Genomic DNA, 21,278 nt, shown 5'->3' on the forward strand with positions numbered 1-21,278 from the left:
TGATCCTCTCTCTCTTTCGCGCTTTTCCTCTCACGCTCTCGCTTTCTCTCTAGTATTGTTTATTATATACTTGCCATTTGTGCATTGTTTCACAGTACTCATTCTCACATACATCTTATTGTTTTTTTTTCATATGTATACACCGTGCGATCGGCAATGTTTTTTTTTTAATAATTCTGTATTACTGAAACAAGTCATAATAATTATAATTATTCTAAAACATCTTGTAATTAATACATTTTTATATCTTAATTCATTCAATTTTTTTGTTTTTAATTACAGACTGATAAATACTATTTTTTCTATAAATTATTAAGTGTACCTTATCTGTTAGATTGTTATTTGTGCTAATTGATACTTATACAGATATTACCATTGGTACATTTTTTATTGTTCAATTCAATGATCAATCACTGAAGAAGTGATTAGAAAAATTTATAGTTATTTTATTCATTAATTATCCATATCACTAATTGCCACATTGCCAGAACGCATACAATACTTTGAATACTGCTTGAGTGCTTAGTGACAAGTTGTAGCTCTTATAAATGTACATTACAAAAACTCTTAAGTTATCTTAACGGCCTTTTAAAGCAGCTTAAGTGCCGAGAGTTAACTTTGGAAAACTCGATTCAATTTTATAATCTTATTTTAAGTTTTTATTTTATTTTATTTTATTTATATAATTTTTCTTATTTCCAAGATTTTCTTATTAATAAATAAATAATTATTATTATTATTATTATTATTATTAATTATTTATTATATATTCCTAATTAAATGCATTTGGTACGACTAAAGGGTAATTCTCAAAGCCACACTGTCGACAATTTATTCAATTAATATTTATTTTCATTACAAATGAAATGAAAAAAAATTTGTGCATTTTATCAAATTAAAATGTTCTTCTTATCAACATTGAAAAATATTTATCTATTTAGTGTAAAATTTCGCTTGAAATTTACATTTAACAAGGTTTTGTCTAACTACATAAATTTACAGGAAGATACAGAGATTACATCCTCAATTTCTTAAGCGCATAGTTAGCAGAAATAATAACAGTATACTAATTTATACATACCATTTTATGTGTTTTTTTATCTACTTTTCGTAAAATAAATAATAAATTTCATAACAAAAGCTTTAGCAGTGGGCTAATAAGAATTAACTAATCGACAATTACTATAAATTAATTTAGTTATTTTTTTAACTCATTACCAAATGCACATATATAAAAAATTGATTTAATTTACAAGGTTTTTTTGCACAAAGTAATATAAGCCGCAAATAAGGTCGTATATAAATACATAGTTTATTGAACTAAGATTAAATTATTATTTATAATTATATAATAATGAGATCAAATTAAATAAAAAAACATTTAGAGTACATATATATATGTAATTCAATATATTCTACTTCACAGTCGATACAAACAAAATTCTTTAAACTTAAATCAATCAAGAAAAAGTACATTAACATAAGAAAACGTATCTACACTTGCACTATTTTTTGATACATCACTTAATTATCAATGTTATTATTTATTTTTAATTATTATTTATCTTCATAATCACCATCATCATCATCATCATCATCATTAACTAACGATAAGTAACAAATTATTCAGATAGAAATTTTTTATGATTCCGGACAATTTAGAATTGAAATTAACCGCCCGTTACAAAAAGTCACTTCTCTTAAATACCCACACAAACTTTACAAATGCTTTAACATTAATAAATTGCAGACATTCACGCTTCACCACCGATATTACGGAAAGATAGTACCTGCCAGTATCGAAATAAGATGAAGCATTTTTGTACTAAAGTGCAGCGATATAATATGATATTTTTATTTTTTATTTAATGAATTACTTATTCATAATTAGAAACTACTCAATGTACAATATGGATTTACACATGCATGATGATAGTCGATCTTATGATCAAGTCAAGTATCAAATAATAAACAATCTTAAATTGATGTTTATATCAAATTCCTCAACTCTAACATTAATTTGAGTCTTTTGAGTCAGATAAAATTTATTTCTCAAAATGAACCAACTACAATTTAATACTTGGATCAAGTGACTTTGTTTTTTATTATTCAAATAAGAAAAGAACAAAAAAAGCAACAAAAATCTCTTCGAATGATTTAAACACGTATCTTCATATAAATTAAAATATAATAATAAATATAAAAAGATTATTTACGATCACACGCGGCAAGTTTGGAAAAACGGTAGAGCACAACTGTACAAGTTGTATAAGAATAATTGTTAGTCTCTGGTCGGCTCGAGAATACCATTTAATTATGTATCAATATTAATTAATTCCTAAAATGATAGTAACCATAGATGGAATTTTTTTAATATAAAGGGCACTATCAATAATTATACTTTAATATTTTATTAATATAATATCTCTTCAACCCGAGCCTTACCAGCTGACTAGATTGCATTTCTAATGTTTTTATAAGTTTAATCTAAATTTATTTCCATTTATTGATGACTCAAACTACGATTAGAATCATTTATAACACCTAAAAGTAAAACCATGACCTACTATTTATGAAGAATGGCTAATAAATCTCCATTTTTTTAATAGCAAGTTAATTTAATATTAATTTATATTAATAAAGAACATTACCTACACTGCCGAGCCTCGATCCAAGTACTTTGGATGTGTGAAGCCTGCTATACATTCATCAAGCATACTATTATTTACATTATTATTAATCCTTTATAACTTAATATTTGCAAGAGCCATACACTTCTCGTTTTAGCTACTACCGTTTCTTCTCAATTAATTTTTCACAATTGATTAAATAGCCGCTTCAATCATTCGGTGATCAATACACATTTCCATCATTGTCTACTTTTATCATATTCTTTATCAAAAATTACCCGAAGCTTTTTTTTTAATTTACAAATACCGTACAATGTAATACATTGAAGCAAGAATATGATCGCTAAGACTACCTTTTCTTTCCCAATTGCTTTGACACTAATTTTTTCTTTAGTTTATGATCCACCTTGATAGGTTTTTTTTTCGGTCGTTCTGGAGAACCATTACAACAAGCGCAGCCTTTTTTCACGTGTCCTCGTAAACTAGATCTTCTTGCACGACAATCTGGTTCAATTAGTGTGGTATGGCACGTCTCATCATCGGAAGGCTCTGATGCTTTATCACTAGACATTACACCAGACTCATTAATTGCCTCTCCTTTAGCACGTCTTGCAATTATACTCTTTGGATCAGCTCGATTTAGTACTACCCTTGCATTAACTTGTAATTTATCTTTCTTTTTCAAATACGTACATCTGTCAGGAGTTGTTTTTACACTAGACATCTGCATAGAATCGTCAAGCCCATTCGTTATTACACTATCGTCTGGTTGACTGCTTATTGACTCGCTGATACTTGAATCCTCTTCATCACTACTTGATCTCGTTCTTTCAGAGACTGGACTCTCCCAAGACAGATACTCGGCACGAAGAACTTTTGATGTAGTTCTTTTTTTGTTCGTATAAGTGTATTTGTGCGTTGACAAAAGAGGCCCAGCAATCGGAGATAAAGGAGATGGTATTGTAACATTAGCAGTATTACCACCTAAAAGAGTTAAACTATCATCTCCCGAGCTTTCAATCGATACATTATTGGCATTTGTTCCTAAAGGTAATGATTCTGAGTCTAAATCAATATCTAATTTGATGTTTGACGGAATACTAGACACGCTTATTGGAGAACCTTCTTTAGATCCATTTCTTGATATCATTTTAACGTGACTATTATCTTTAGAATCAGTATCTGTCATTTGTAAATGTGGAAGAGATAACCTTGACATATCTGAATTACTGTTAGATCCGTCATCATGACTAATATGCCCTGGACTTAATTTTATTCTTTTTGGTGGATTTTCGAGCTGATTATCATCAAGCTTGTCACTTCTAGATCTTTTAGCCGAATCTTTTACATTCCTACTCCTCTGAGAGATACTTCTTCTTCGTTCGTTCGGTTTCATCTCAGCAACTGGACTCGTGTCTCTACTACCACTAGACGAATCTAGTGGGCGAAAATACGAAGAATTATATAATCTCATTCCAAGCGGCTGACTACAAGAAGCATCTTGAGATAAATGATCAAATGATGGTGAATGATTTGTGTCAAAAAGTAGATCAGCTTCTGGAAATAAATCACTTGTGCTTGGTTCATCGACGCCTAAATCTTCACACTCTTCAGATAAACTCTTTTGCAATCTTAATTCTCTCTCCATTGCAGCACGATTTCTCTCTATCCTCTGCTGTACTAGTTCTTTTTCCGATCTTGAATTATTTGTCTGATTTTTTACAATATTACTTTTATTAGAATACTGTTGAAAAGGTTCTAAAGTATGATTTATAAAATACTTTTTCGTATTTGCTGGATATATTTGGTTACCAGTCATTTCAATTCCTTGACCTTTATTGATTATCTGAAGAACAGTTTGTACATTTTCAGAATTTTCTCCATCTCGAGAATACACTTTTAGTGGCTCAATAGTCAATTGATTCGTTGATGTGGGTACATATCTCCAAGGAGTATCTGGAGAGGATTTTCTATCAGGCTCCCAAGCTTCTTGTAGTCTAGCATTACTACACAAAACACCATTACCAACTTTACAACTTGAATCAGTATCATTTGTCTGACGTATTGAAGAATCCTGACTATCAAGACCAGGATCACTTGAAACTAAAAATTGACTTGGACTATCAATATTAGAAATCTGTTTAGAAACAGTAGAATTAATTTCAGTTTTTATGTTATTTTGTATCGTTGTAACAACATTAGGTGATACTAAAGAATTTGATGTTATTAAAGATTTAGAAATTTTATCCGAAGTCAATTCTTCAAGTTTTTTCTTTACAGCTTTTGGAGAAATAACTTTATCATTCGTTATAATTTCTGTAGATGTTTCTCTCGTACTTTTCTGTTGCAATGAAGATGAATTTTGTTGCAATTGAGGAGATTTTGTCTGTTGTTGGCTATTATTTATTGCTGAGACGTCAGTTGAAGTAGCAAAAGCAAGAGCAATAGTTGCTCCATGCATTGAAACTGGTTTATCACCTTGAGTTTGATCTCCAGATGCTTTTTTATCTGATGCATCAGTTACAGCTGAAGTTAAACAAACTACTCCGTCTTTTAAACTGGCAGTAGACAGTTTTCCGATTGTTGAGTTGAATAATCTTGCACCTTGAATAGTTAAATTAGCATTACTAGTAATAACACCACATATTTGTTGACCTTCAGTTATCTCATTAATATTCCGTTGAAGAATCCCAATAGTCGGAGATTTGTTAACTAAGATAGTATTGTTGTTGATTCATTATTCATAACAGGTGTGGTAGGTTCACTCTTAATTATCACTTCATTTCCAGTATCATTTTTACTGTCTGTCGTAGATTCACTTGAAAACTGTGTTGATGTATTAGTTTGTGGAATAACTACTGAGGCATTTTGTGTACTACTTAACGACTGAGTAGTTGATAATGTCTGTAAATTTGGTAATTTTACTTGTTTAACTTGCGCTGGTTGAGAAATTAATTTTCCAGTTTGATTTAGAAATGATTGTAAGACTAATGTGTTTGACACTCCAGTACTTCCACTTGTTCTAACAGTCGCTGGTACAGTTGCAAGAAGTTTAGAACCTCCAGAAACAATCGTAAACTGTTGAGTCCCCTTCACAAGATTCATTGGTAAGATATAATTTGTTCCGGGAACAAATACTGCTGTGCTGCCAACTTTTCCAACCGAAGCAAGAGCACCAGCTACTCTTGAATTATCCAGCGATGTCAAAGCTTCACTAATACTTACAGAAGCCGTTGGGACTGGTTCGTGGACAATTACTGTCCTCGGCTGCCCACTACCTGGTTCAGTAAAAATTAAATTTCGCCTTTTAACATTCACTTCAACACTATCGTTAGAATCGTTCGTTATATTTCTTGTTTCTGATGATGAATCAACACTTGAAGCTGCTGGCTGTTCATCCTGTGATGTAAATCCAGCTGGACTATCTTGAACATGAACTATACCACTTGAAGAGTCTTCACTACCCATGGTTCGTCCTAAATCATCAGCACTAGGACTTAATTCCGATGACTGTTGCCCTGATGGTTTCGATTTACCGACACTAGATTTTTTACGTTTTGATGACTGACTAGGATTTGTCGGAGGATTAGAGCGTCTCCTTGGAGCTGGTTTATTATTTAAATCAGGAGAATTCCTCAACTGCTCAGCATACTCAGCTAAAATTGTATAAATTCTCTGCGCCGTTTGCTCATCTTCTTGCGGTTTTTGTTGGGGCTTTGGAATTGGTGAAGCTTTCGATGTATTAGTGGCACTAGTTTTTACTGTTTTAGGTACAGACTTCTTGGCACTCTTTGGAGATGGTGTTGGTGGAGTTTTTCCTGAAGATGGTATTGGTGCTGGCGCTGGAGTTACACATGGACTCGATGAACTTTGAGAAGTAACACTGAGTGCTGGTGAAGCTGCTGGCTGGCAATAAGAAGTCACTACAACTACAGGAGTAGAATTAGTACCTTTCTGGGGAGTAGTTGTATTAGTTTGATTGACGTATGTTAATGAGACTTTTTGAGGAAAAACATCTTGTTGGAAAGATGTATTATTGCCATTACTATTATATTCTGTATTCGTAGAAGATTGAGCTGAAATAAGTAATTGCTGAGCTAAACTTGAAACGGATGTTTGTTGATGTTGCTGTTGTTTTGCTTGGCTTTGCTGACTCGTCGTTTGTGTTTGAACAGTTGTTGTAGTGGTGGACGATGCCTGATGTTGTGGTTGAATTGTACTTCGTTCTTTGACTTGTTCTAAAACACTTTCGAATTCTCGTAATTGTTCTAAAGTTGTTGAACTAACCTGATTGGGAACTTCAATAGGAGAATTCAATAAAGTATCAGGTCTAACTGTGGTTTGTTGTTGCTGAGGTTGTTGCCTTTGTTGATTTTGCTGTTGTTGGTGTTGCTGTTGTTGTTGTTGTATCCTTGGAGCAGTTAAAACAGCTTGAGCTATAGCTTCAGCAATATTTTGTTGCCGTAACGGAGTACCTGCTCTAATAATATTTAATTTAACCACAGGCGTTCTTCCACCCGAAAGAGAATTCGTATGTGCTATTGTTGGAATGATGTTTAACTGATTAGCATTAGTAGTTGTAATAGTAACGGGAATTTTGTGCGTATATATAACACCACCAGGAGAAGCATTTTGAACAAGTTGCGTTAAAGTTTGACTAGCATTGGGAGTACTAACGCTCGTATTACTACCAGAGCTCTGGACTATGTTAAGTATCTGCCTGCCACTTGACAATTGCAGATTTGGAATGTTTGTTATGGACTGTACATTAAGTCCAGTAGTTACTTGACTATTCGACACAGATGTTTGTACAGCCTTTGAGAGATTCGAGGTCTTTTGAATACTACTCATCGGTTGGGATATTGTTTCTGTTGTTGAAGATGTGGCTACAGTAGTTGTATCAGTCGACAATGTATATGTTGTTTTCCCAAAGGCTTGTTGAAACTTTGGTAAACCTGTATTTTGTCCCTGTTGCTGTTGAGACACTTTCACTAGAGTTGACCTTTCATAATTCGTTCTATTCGACTCAGTCGATGACTCAGATACCCGTTGAATATGCCTTGAAAAAGCAACACTATCATCATCTAAATTTTGTAATGTTAACACATTCCTCTGTGCACTCACAACGTTAGGATTCACTGAAGCTAATTGGTATGTTCCATCAGGCTTGCAAACGATTTGCAATTGCTCTGAAGTGATGGGAACAGAGGCAACAGTTGTACCTGACGGTGATGGTGATTTATTTGGCGAATCGTTTTGACTTTGCTGATTATTCATGGTATGAGGACTATCTGGTTCAGTAGTTGAAGCATTCGTTGAACTAGTGGGTGATGTATCAGGTGGTTGATTAGCTTCCTCACCAACATCATGTAGAACTGAAGTTCTTGGAGGTGGTGTTTGTCCAGCGGGACTCATTCCCACACCACTATCGTGTCCCCCAGAGGATGGTGTTCCAGGTAATTGAATATTACCCGCAATGCTCGAAGTTCGATTTCTTGGAGGTGTATTCCCACTATTTACTGATCCAGAATTAGGACTTTGTGGAATGTTTCTCGAAATTTGTACAACGTTAACAGTCGACTGAACTCTCGGTGGTACCATCATATCAAGTGAATTCATTCCGGGAACATTTTTTGTTAAAATATCTGAATCTCTGACGGCTTTCGCAAGAATATCAAATTTATTTTTTCCTAAATTAGACTTTATTGGTTTACGATTGCGCTGATTTTTATTTTTATCATTTTGATCACCTTTACGCTTGTGAAACGAGCCAATGGAATTTTTGTGCGAAACGAATGGCATAGTTTTTTGAATATGAATGAGTTCGCTGGATATATCACTAGTATTTAAATTTTGTTTTTTCGATTGCAATAATTTCCTATCAATCTCATCGTCTCTTGTTAAAATAATTTTTGGATTTAAATTTAACGTACTGAGCATTGGTGCGAATTTTTTCACATTCCCTGCATTAATTACATTAGAATCCTTATTTTTATTATTGTTATTATTGTTATTACTTAAAATATTTTTAGGTAAAATTTGCGTTATTCTAGAAGTAGAATTTTTAGCATTTTTCGGTCGAAACATTCTTAATGATTTTAGGACAGCCGGATCACTTCTTCGTTTCTCAGATATCATTAAAGGTGCTGCAGCTGTATACGTTGATGCTTTAATTGTCTCACGTTTATTTTCATCCATATCGGCCGAGAATAAAGTTATTATGTCATTACTACTAACATCTGACCCACTAACGTCATCAGTAGGATGTCGAATATTTTCGACCAGCATATGAAAATGCGACACTGTTTCTACCGTTAATTTCGATTTTTCTCGCTTCTTTGTAATATCTTTATTGCACGATTTATTAAGTTTACTCTCTCGCCTAAATCCGTCGCTACCCAAACTATCTGTTTGACTATCTTGAGTATTTGTATCTTCAGAATCAGATACTGAATTTGAATTGTTCCGAAAGTGTTTTTGTTTGCGTTCATCACTGTCATAATCACTCTCAGACGACTCTAACCTGTGTACCTTACGTTGTCTTGGAGTTCGTCGAACCCGGAATGTACTCCCACTGTCGGAATCAGAGCTATCATCCAAACTCCTTCTTGTTGAAGATCTTTTGTAAGATCCTGCTGGCTGAAAACTACCATATTGTTCAGAACTATCTGACGGTGGATCCGCCCATTGCTCATATCCTTTTTCAATTCCAAAGAAATCGTCTTTAGTGTCATCTTCAGAAGGCCAATCTTTAAATTGTGAGTAATCGATATTGAGATATTTTAGTTCTTTATTTGTATTGCGCATTTCTTCAGCATTTTCCAAATATTTTTCACATAAGCCACTTAATTCTGACCAATCTAAAACCCAACTCAGTATATGAAAGCGAGGACTACTGAGAACTACAGCTAAATCGTCGCATAGCTGAGGTGAAAGACCAAGATTTTCCGAATCTAAAACCTGATTTGGCACAGACTTTTCATCGTAATTTGCCGAACCTGTCACGGCATCACCTTTTATTAATATTAAAGCATCAAGTGTTCTTTCAACAGGTTTATTCGTATGTTTCTTCTTTTTTGTTTTCTCTTTTTTAATATAATTATTACAATTGCAACAAACTTGCCCATTAAGACCATCTAAATTTGATTCTTTTTTGGGACTACTCGCATCATTATCACTTTTCTTCGGTGCTGTTAACAAACTTTTTAACAATTGATTGGAAGTATCGTAATTTTTAGCTGCACAATTTTGACAATTTTCTTTGGATTCTGACTTTTGAGTTTCAGATTGAGCATTTTCATCTTCTTCATCTTCTGCTTCGTCAGCATCACTTTCTTGTTTTAGTTTTCCACAAGCCACAGCCATCTCACGAATTTTATCATAGCAAGTACGCGTGGGATGTAGTGAGAATGCTGTCAAGACACACTCTCTTGCAATACCGATATTGCTGTCTAAAATATCGGCCAATTTAAGGAACTGCATACTCAAGCGTTTTACTGTCTCATGTACGCTATCCTTGTCAGACTTTGCTTTTTGTGTTTCCAATTCGTTCATGTCCGTTGTAAGTGCTCTAATATACAGCTCGACAGCCAATGGTTTTATCTTCTCGCCAAACTAAAATTCATTTAATTACAATTTAATTACCAATTGAATTGAATTACAAACTTTTATAGTTAATTAAGCACAGACAACTGAAGCATTGAAATGATGCAATAATTTTTCTATTACTTCAAAATATTCTTGATTATGAATAATTATTTTTAATTATTCAAAAATATTTCCATAATAATTAAAGTACAAGAAATAAAGTTTGCGAAAAATAATAATAATCAGATAAATATGTAAATAAGATTGAAGTGATTATGAAAATCTTTCATACAGTCTATAAAAGTATGCAAAAAAAAATTTAATTTATTATTATGACCTTGTATTAATATACCAAATAGTTAAAATTATTGCATCGATTTTATGTTATGAAATATTCTAATAACTCACATGGGTCAACAATACTCCACAAAAGGCATAAATATGGACCGCACTCTCTGCTGGTTCTATTAATTTCCTAATCATTCCTGGTAAATTTGGATCATTTTCTCTTATTTTAATATGTAAACCAGCCCAGGTACCTAAAATTTGTTCTAAAACATTTATGCCTGTTTCATTAACTGGTCGAACCATTCCCGCAGTAACTAGATACTGAGCAACTAATTCGGCAGCTTTTATCGAATTTCGCCAAACACGCGCAGTATCGTACTTTGCGGGTTTCACTTCACTTAGTCTCTGAACAAGTTTTAATCCATCATTAAGGTCCATTAATTTTAACTATAAACAACAAAAAAATAAGACTTTTAGTTATTACTTAAAACTTGATTATCTCATAAATATATATATATATAAATGGTGAATAATAGCTTACTTGAGCGAATATATCTTGCGTGCGTTTCAATTTGTACAACAGGACAATGTAAACATCGATCATATACTCGATTTGGTGGTTATCTAACACTGATCTCACACGTTCGCTTCGTCTGATAGAACGGACGCACGCTGCTGCAAGTTTTACTGCTATATCCTCGCAACGTTCTTCACAAAGAATTTTTAACCTCATCATCAACAAATCACCTTGCTCCGAGTAACAAAATTCTAAAAAAATAATAAAAGTTTTTAATTGAACGTTTATAAAAGAAAACATAAATTCAATTAATTTAAAAAAAACATACCATCTTCATGATCAGCATCTGGTCCTCCGTTAAATATACAATCAAGTCCAGGATGATTCCAAGGATTGTGTACTAATGAAATAAGGGCTGTACATTTTGGTGCAACAGGATGGTGCACCAGGTGACTCACACACCTCTGTAACGTTACGGTGAGGTGTGTTTTCGTAGCAGGTGACAGCTTCGGCCACTCCCCACGCAATACCAATTTCAATGTATGTCTAGAAGTAAACAAATAAGATACATCAGTTATTCTATTTTTATTGATTATTCTTTGTTTATTATTAATAATTAAAATTAATAAAAATTATTTAAAAACTTACTTGTGGACCCATTCTATAAGAGACTGGGTTGCCTCTGGGGTTGCCGCAGGAATGAAATTGGTGACATGCTCCCAGGCGGACAGAAGTGCATTCACCTTGTCGCCGTATTTTTTTTTGCTGTCACTTAACGTAGCTTCAAGCCCCTGAAAATTCATTCCATTTATTTATTCGATTTAATCCTCTTAAATAATCATTATCTGACTTAATAAATTTTTTGTATGAATTAATTGTATTCTAACACCTGAAGGAAATAATAATTTTCATCAAATTTATGCTCGTATACAGCAACCTAAAACAAAATTTGGTTTGTTGTTGAGGAAAAAAGCCACTTTACTGATTAAAACAGACACCCTTACGGCAATATCATGTTGGAAAATGTACTTAAGAAATTGGAGCAATAAAATACTTCATAATAATCCGATTATTTGCATTTAAAATATTTAAAATAAAAAACTAATGAAGAATATTCATTGAAGAGATGAAAAATAAAAGTACAAAAATTACACTTATTGCCAAGCCATCCTAGTTTAATTAATTTTCTCTCCTTCATCATTTATTACTTTTACAACCAGAAAAGGAATATTTCATGTTTAGCTTATCCTACTAGTCTTAATGTCAGTTAAACAATGAAAAATAAATTACTTTGTATAACGTTAAATTCCATTTTACATCATAGCATAATCATCTAAACAATTTCTTTCAGTTGTTTGTAGATTAAATAAACTGTCTGTATGATGAATCATTATTTTATGAGTTTTCGATTTATTGTTAGTTGGAAAAACGTTTGATCTAATATTGTTTAGGTTCTAACATAATTAGGTATGAATTAATCAGCAATTTTATAAATATCTATCAGTTTTATTTCATCGATTTTCTCATTATTAGGGCACTTTATTTTACTATTTATGTCTCTTTCGTCAATTGATTTACTGAAGTTTATATTGAAAGATAAAAGCGTTTTTTTAACTGAAACATTTTAATGAGAATAATATTGAATTAACTATCTCATGTTGGAGATTAAAATAAAATACAAATTAAATTGAAGCTTGAAATATGAATTTATATTTAATAGATTCGTAAAAGTGATGATTAATTCAATTGAATTGATTTATGGTAAAAAGAATATTGAAAGTTTTTATTATGTGAGAAATTGATTAGATAAAGCAATGCAAGAAAATGGAAAGAAGTAGATATTTGATTGAAAATAATAAATGATAAATTTTAATGGTAAGGACAATTTTATAATATGCGACAAGTTTGCAAGAGCTCGTCTATAGCAATCAGTAGTATTTGGAGATCGTGCTGTCTACTAGAATAATATTCCCGTCAACCGCAGAATTTCCTGACCTAAAATATAACGATGTTAAAATTGAATTATTGGAAATTGTTCGATCATGTTATATGGTATTATTTAACGGAAATACTGAATGAGACAAAGAGGAAAAGTGAATTTATAAAAAGTACAATGATAACAGAAATAATTTCAAATTTTTTTGATGAATAGCTGCAAAAATTTTTTTTATCAACTAAAAATGAATAAAAACGATCAAATACATCATCATACCTATCAGCAAAGCTATATGAACAGTAATTGGATATGCTTATTTCAGAAGAGTCTGATAATAAAATTCAACGAAAACTTCTTTAGTTACATAACGGAATAAAAAAATGAATATTAGTTATTTTAGAGAAGCCAATTCACAGAAGAGAACTACCATTAGGACAAAAATAAAAAAGTTTTTTAGAGTCTGAAAAAGTTTTTTATCTAAAATTTCCATGAACGTTTTTCACTTTTTCATAACTAACTCAACTGATATCTCATGTAAAATATTCTGTCTAGTTATACCTGTATGAGGATGAGCAACATGGTCCATGAATACTCAACAAATTTACAGAGATTCACGGTAGATTTGTGGTAAAAAAATAGATAAATAAATAAATTTTTTTAACCACAAGTTGAAAAATAATGTATTGTAATAAATATAAAATGATTTTAATTAATTATTTTTACATAAAATTCATATTTTAAGAGAAAAAATTTTTTTTAATTAAAGAAACAATTTTTTATTACTTTAAATATCAAAAGTCAATTTTAGATTTCCATTATTAATTTTAAAAGTCTAATTAAAAATTTTTTTAATCCATCCTACATTTATTTTATTTTATACATCGAATTGAAAAAAAAAATATATTAAAAAAATTTTTTTCTCTTAATTATAATATTTTATATAAAAATTAATTGAAGAAAAGAGTAAACAAGAAAAAAACCAACGACATAATGAAACTGTACAGAGAAGTCATATGCATTGGACGTTGAAATAATCTAATTTATTGGTGTAATCTTGACCGAAGTGCGGGGAATTTATAGACGTTGCACATTGCAAAGCGTCGAGATAGCCGTTATTGGAATAGCATGAATAACCGAGAGCACTTTGCTAATCGATAATCGATATCCAACGAAACCATCATAATCAAGATTCGTAGGTGGCCCTTTCAGTCACGGATCTTGAAAATAATGAAAACGGAACTCTCCGTTCACCAGTCAAATGTATATACCGGCAATTGCTTGAAACTGAGAACTAGTTTATTTCTCATTTTGTTCTTCCTCAAGCTCATATTAAATAGAGTACCTTACGGCTGTCAAATCGACAAACATTAATTTGATGCGCTTAATTAATTTCCTCATTGCAAACATGTTGAAAGACAATTTTTCGACATTTTTAAATATCAAAAGTATCATCTACGAACGATGTTTAATTTATGTTCGGTATAATTTTGAGATTTTAAACAAATTATTTAGGAAAAGTAAACAAACAGATGAAACAAAAAAAAAATGCCTACCACGAATAATGGGACCATTATTACGATGATTGTTTCGTGTACGTAGTATTTGTCTTGCGGTGTAAATGTAGCCTTCTTATTTTACCATCATAATCCATTGTATGTGCTGTCCGATCCTTTAGTGAGTTTACGCTAAAAAAAACACCAAATTTTCAGATTGCAGCAAACAACAGATTTAAAAAAAAATATAATGATTCAATGAGGAAAAGCGGCAGACATTCTTGAGTTGAATTTGGCATCTTGCCCAACCGTTTTTTTTTTCTTTTTCTTTTATTCATTTTAACTGAAGATTTTTTCTCATTTCATTTGCCTCTTTCAATGTTTTTACTATAATCCTTCTTATTTTTTCGATATTTTCTACTCAATAATATCAATGCATATTTTTTTAATTCGATTAATTACAGTCTTCAGAATTTCAAGAATCTTTGGAAATAAAAGTTTCGCGATTAATAAAAATGAAACGTATTTTCTGCTCTTAGTTTAAATCAAGTCACCAGAAATTAAATAGGGATGAAAAAAAAGTTATAATGAATTATAAAATGATTACTAGCTTGAGGAAAATCTTGGACTTGAATTAAAATAGCGAAAAGCTCTTTTAGAGCTGGTGTCTTTTTTATTTTTCTTAATTTTTTTTTCTGTATAAAAGAATGAACACGGAAAGTTTCAAATAAGATTTCGAAAAAAAGGCATATGAATTTGCTCAACAAAATTGTAATATTTTTCAACAGAAAAACGTCAAGATGAATGAAGGGATTGAAGCAAGTTTCAAGAAACTGAATTTATTATTCGTCCCTTCTGTCTTCTTGTGCTCGACACTCCAATTGTTAGGTCTTAAGCTGACTCAGTAGCAAGTGCGAATAGCGACAGTAAAAAAAAAGTGTAGTTATAAAGCTGCAGAGACAAGTGGAGAAGAAAAGTAGAAATGGGCAACGATGTCGTTGTCGTTGTCGTCGTCGTCTTCGTCGTCGTTTGCCAGTGGTGAGATCACCAACTGGACTTTTCTGTAACTTTTCCCATTCGCAAAGTTCCAAAACATAAGACTTGTCCTATGCCGAACCTGCCGTTTGAAAATAGCGAACAAACGTTTGCCAACTCGTTGAATCTGACAATTCTCAACTCTCCTATGAACTTCTTTTATTTAACTCAATATTCTTTCTCTTTAATTTCTCTTAATGATTCTTGATTCCAAACAATTCGACAACCTAAAATATACGTAAGAATTTAAATGACAAATTGAATCAATAATTATATCCTTACCACGCACGACTTTTGGATGTGTGAAGACATTCAGAGGGGTGTCGAATGCAGTTTATGTACGGCAGCCACTGATCTTCGTGAGGCGACAATTGGGTCGGGGATATTGTCGTTAACCGGGAATCGCTGCGCCAATGGCACAGCCCCAGCTGCAACCTCAACACTGTGGAAACAGTGTGAAGTAATGGACTACCAGGACCCGCCGTGTCTCGTGGCAGCGAGCACCGACTAGGAGCAACAAGGGCAGGACTCGTGGCGGACATCAGCAATTACGCTAAAATGTCAAACGCCGGCGATGTCCTCCCCCGAGACCTAAACGCCAGTACTTTCTTCACTATTTTATTCTTCGTTTTCTTTTTTCTTCTTTGGTCCCAATTCTCTAGCCACCAATGAAGAAACGCCAACTCCAACTTCTGCAATAATTAAAAAGTTTTTTTTTGTTTTTTATTCAGTTGATTGAACTGTTATATTGAAAATGTCATTGACTTCATAGCAATACTTTTTTTTTTATGTCATTAAAAATAAATATAAAATACGCAGCTTGTTATTTTGTCTTTGATCCAGTCAAAATATATTGATATGAATCAGACAGTGTGATATCGTGAGTTATTCGATAATTTGATTTACTGATAAATCAAATTATAAGTAATAATTAAAAAGGGTGATTTTTAATTTATTATTTCATTATTTGTCAATGAAGATTATGTATGATTAAGGCCAATTTCAGAGAACATGTAGTAAATTATGAGGAAAACAGTTCAACAGAGCGTAAGACAGAAACATTCTTATATCTTTTATTTTTTGTGCTTTCTTCGATCGAGCTTTCTCTTCCTTTATAACTTTTTTACTTTCTTTACTACTCTACCTTTTTCGCTATGTTCTTTCAACGAAAAAAAATGACTCAATACTTTTTTCGCTATTCCGTAACGAGTTCAAGAGTAAAAAGTCTTTTTTTCGATCCACCTCCCTTTTTCCTACTCTGTTAATATAACCTTCTAAGAACTTGTTACTTTCATGTATACCCAACTAAATCATTCTGTACATTTACTTTAATATTTAAGTTTCAATTATATTTATTCTTATTTCAACAATAAAGTTGAACATTATTGAGTCATTAAGTGAATATTTCTCATATTAAGTTTCATTCTTTTGATGACTTATACATGGTAAAAGTCACTGATATATAATTTTTCGAAATAAATTAGTTAATTTCGTATATAATTTGAGAATTTTATCAAAGTATTTATAAATTAAAAAAAAAAAAAAAAGAAAAAACTAACAATTTAATGATGTTATTTCAAACTTGCTCATCATAAATCAATATTGAAATTAACAAAAAAAAAAATGATGAAATTATTCTAAAACAAATTAAATTAAAAGTTAATAGCAACTACTTTAAGGAAGTTATTAAATATAAAAAGAACACGTAATAATAATGTTTACAATTATTTAAAAAATTAACATCAATAAAAAAAGTCATAATAACTCGTATTACCGTCAATAGTTATTTTATAGTGGAAATTAAATTAAAAAGTTTTAAATATTTCTAATTAAATTGGCTTTATTGCTCTACACGGAATAATTCAAGAAATAAAACATTTTCGTGCTACGCTGATATTAATAAATAAATTACTCAGCTATATGAGAACAACGAATTTCCCATGACTGGAAAAATATGAATATCATAAAGAATGTATATACCTATGAGCATAAAGCAGAGATGAAATATTTAATTTATCGAAAAAAAAAAAAGAAGAAGAAAAATGTCACACGCCATTTCATCTGTTCTTTACCCAGCGTTTACATTGGAATAATGTTCACTCCAACAAGTCCGCCATCTTTAGCTTAGCATCCCCCATTTACTTCCGAACGTAGAATCTCGAGAACTGCACTAATTAGTCTCTCATCCCTCTACAAGATTTCATTGCTTTCACTAAATAGCTAGACAGTATTAGCGAATTTTCTATAACACATGATTGGAAATCATGTACACAAAACGCATCAGTACTCTCTTCCGGCGTCATATGTTTATCGCTTGTATAATTCCATACATGAAACATTGCTAGAGGCACGAAGCAAAGGAAATCCTTTGAGGCAAAGCAAATGCGATGTGTATGCAATGCATGGAGATGTAGAATTCACATTCACGGCATCTGATCCATAACAGAGAGATGAGAAAAGACAGAAGAGAATAAGTTTGTGAAAGAGAGAGAATAGTGTAGACCAGGATCAGGGTGTGAAGGCTGTCGTCTTGCGAACGTTTCCTTTATTCCAAAGGCGAAAAACTTTTGGATAAAGTTTCGAGGGTGCTCGACTATAGACTTTACATGTATATGTATGTGTGTCATGTATATATATATATATATGTGTGTGTGTTAAGGCCTCTGAGACTTTCGTTTCTTTTTCTAACTTTATTCCGGAAAAAATAATTGCCATTCACTTCTTTCTGTGCTGGAGTATAAACGGCTACACCACCCCTCAACTCTACAGCATTCGTTACATATTTCTTTTCTTATTATTTTCCTTCATTTTTTCTCCAACTCCTGGACATGCACCACAGGCAAAATGAAGTTGAGAAAAGTAAAATACAAGAGAGGCGTTTTCTCCAATAATTGAACGTCACATTTGCATTGCAAAAGTAGTCTCTTTTTGGAGTATTGCTATAAATAAGGAATAAAATTTACGTTGATTTAAATGTTTAATATAATATTTTTCTTTGTTCACAATAACAAATAATATCTCCATTGATATCTGTCCAAATGCCATAAATGTAGAAGAAAAAATTCATTCATGACCTACATTTAAATAAAATATGCAATTCTATATTAGCAAAAAAAAAAAAGAGAGATTTTCTTTTTTAAATGAAACTTAAATTTTTATGGGTTTCGACAAGTTAAACTTCAATCTAAAAATTTCAATTTAAGATAACTTTATCACATCAAATTTTTTTTGATGTTGAAATGTAATATTTTGAAGTGAGAAATGTGAATTTACAATTCAAAAGAAATACTGATTGACAGAACATAAGTAATATGATAATAAAAAACAAATATAATTTATAGTTTAAAATATAAATGGTATTTTGTTAATTAAAATTTCATTATTTTCATCCGAAATATATTGAAATAATTATAATTTTAATTGTAAGTAAATACTCAACATGTTTTTACTCCCTAATCATATTTACCCGTCATGTTCGTGACCCAAATGTTAATATAGTATTTAAATAATGAATCATTATTTCATATTGGAGCAGTACAGAAGCATTAATTGGCTCAGGAACATTAAAATTTTTTTGGAATAATTTCCTTTCAGTAAGTTTTAGGTTTTGGTCATTACAGGACAATATGGGAAATGTGTACTGTGCGTATATTCTGAAATATACAAGGGGAGAATAGGGCACGCCCTTCTTCAATGTTGAGGGAGTCTAAAATACACGCGTGTCTGGATATATTGTATACACAAAATGTATATACCCAACATTTATTCTATCTCTCACCCTCTTCAGTTACTGCTGAATAACTTTTACTATTCAGAAAGACTTTACATATATCATGACAAACGACTGTTGACGACTAAAAACGTAAAATAAAAATGAAAACCGACCAACAAATATTTCTATCAAAGGGTGAATAATTTTTCTTTCTCATTCATATTATTTTTTTTTCCCCGAATCTTTTCTTCCACTCACTCATTTATCGCATGTTTATTTGAAATATAAATTACAGACCGTTAAAATTTTCCACCTAAACCTAGACAACCATAATTTAAATGTTTCTTTTTCCGTTATTTTAATTTTTAAGAACAATTTTAAGCTTCTGAAAAAATTTAATGAGTATCAAAATGTTTAAAACATCATATAAAAATTGCTGTAATTTGGATAACGCTTGATAATTGCCAATTAGCCGTTACAACTATATACATATATGTTCACTACACTCTCATTTCATGTTGAAACTCTCATAGCAATAAAAATACCCCGGGTGATCGCAATGCGGTCACTTGATTTTTATCGGAATATTCTCATAAAAATCAACTGATGATAATAGCTGTTATAAAATAGAGTATTGTAGGATAAATAAAATGAAAAAATAAAATAAAACGATAGTTTTAAAAAAAAAAATAAATAAATAAATGTTACAAACAAAAAAAAAACTATTTTATTTTTTCTCGCCTTTTTTACTATTAAATTTTTAACGACATAAGATTTCTAGTATGTTTTCCACCTGTTTGCTGGCCCGTATTTAAATCCTACCCTTTAACATTCGACCCTTATAGCAGAAACTCTACAGATATCCGCCCTTTTTTTTCCACCTCGTAGCGCATGCCAACGTCACATACAAGGGTAAGAGAGGGAGCCAGAGCGTGTGTGGAGTCTTGATGAGAGCACTTAATCCTACAGCTAGTACTCAATGAAAATCCAAAGTTAGACGGCTTTAAGTAACTGCAATGTACATTTAATTTTTATTCAATAAATTTTGAATTTTTCTTAAATAAGTTATAATTTCATTAGTGTATATTGATTAAGAAACATTTTCCTACTATAACTTGAATGTAATGAGAAATAATTTTAGCTTGTTCGACAAACATTTTCATCTCTTTTCCTTTCTATCTGGAAAGCATAACTGCTGGCATCTGTGAAAGCAAATTGGTATGATCAAAAGGGTGAGTGTTGATGCTCGTAAGGGTAACAAAATATAATAAGTGTCGGTTAAGACACGTGCGAATTATTTGGAACCCTGTGAAAAAGAAAGTCCAAATCATCTCTTGTTTGTCAGCAACAAAGCATAAACACGTGAGGGTAACAATTTTATTTTGTGACTTTTGGGTGTCGCGTGTAACACGCAATGGTCAAACCTCAAAGTGCAAACATGAATTGTATTTTATAAACAATTATGAATAGTTATTTCAACTGAATTTATAAAGTCATACAAATCAATAGATGTATATTAAATGAAATAAATATTTTAATATTACATCAAAAGTATATAAACTACCACAATGTATTATTTTTTGGGGCATTTCTATCATCATCAATCATCGTAAACAATAATTTGAGTTTCAAAAATAAGGGAACAAAACATTTTTTTCAACTTTCATCAAAATCGTTGTTAAAACATTGTATGTTTTTTCATAAAACTTTTTTTTCCTGTTTATAGATCAACCTGATTTATGAAGACGAAAAAAAAATCTTCGGTGTCCTAGTTTGTGTCCAAAAAATACATCTCTATGTGATAAAAATTACTTACAATTTCATCTACCTTAAATTAAAAAAAAAATTCCTTTAATTTTTAAAGATCTTCTGAAAATATTCACTTTATTGAATATCATTTAAAGTTTTGAGCTCAATAACTTAATAAAAGAAATTTATTTTCAATATTCCATCTTACTATTTCATCTTATAAAACTAATAATAACGTATTTTTTGCTGCTTTATTTATACTTAAAGAGCATATATTTATTTTATAATGAACTTTATCCTATTCAAATAATATTACCCTTATCAATCAGTA

General features: G+C 31.3%; 1 protein-coding gene across 1 annotated transcript in view; it reads right to left on the bottom strand.

Moving 5' to 3' along the window:
- Positions 1-1,421: 1,421 nt before the first annotated feature.
- LOC118070311 (formin-J-like) overlaps positions 1,422-21,278 on the bottom strand; it is a 29,485-nt gene continuing 9,628 nt past the window's right edge. The window contains 8 exon segments of the mRNA XM_035088851.1: positions 1,422-5,352; positions 5,355-10,244; positions 10,626-10,952; positions 11,047-11,273; positions 11,351-11,568; positions 11,671-11,813; positions 14,512-14,643; positions 15,769-16,178. Coding sequence (XP_034944742.1) covers positions 2,980-5,352; positions 5,355-10,244; positions 10,626-10,952; positions 11,047-11,273; positions 11,351-11,568; positions 11,671-11,813; positions 14,512-14,529 — 8,196 coding nt within the window. The 5' untranslated portion in view covers positions 14,530-14,643; positions 15,769-16,178 and the 3' untranslated portion in view covers positions 1,422-2,979.

The sequence above is a fragment of the Chelonus insularis genome, unplaced genomic scaffold (assembly GCF_013357705.1).
Source record: "Chelonus insularis isolate UGA/USDA-ARS -01 unplaced genomic scaffold, ASM1335770v1 contig_568_pilon, whole genome shotgun sequence".
Classification (NCBI taxonomy): domain Eukaryota; kingdom Metazoa; phylum Arthropoda; class Insecta; order Hymenoptera; family Braconidae; genus Chelonus; species Chelonus insularis.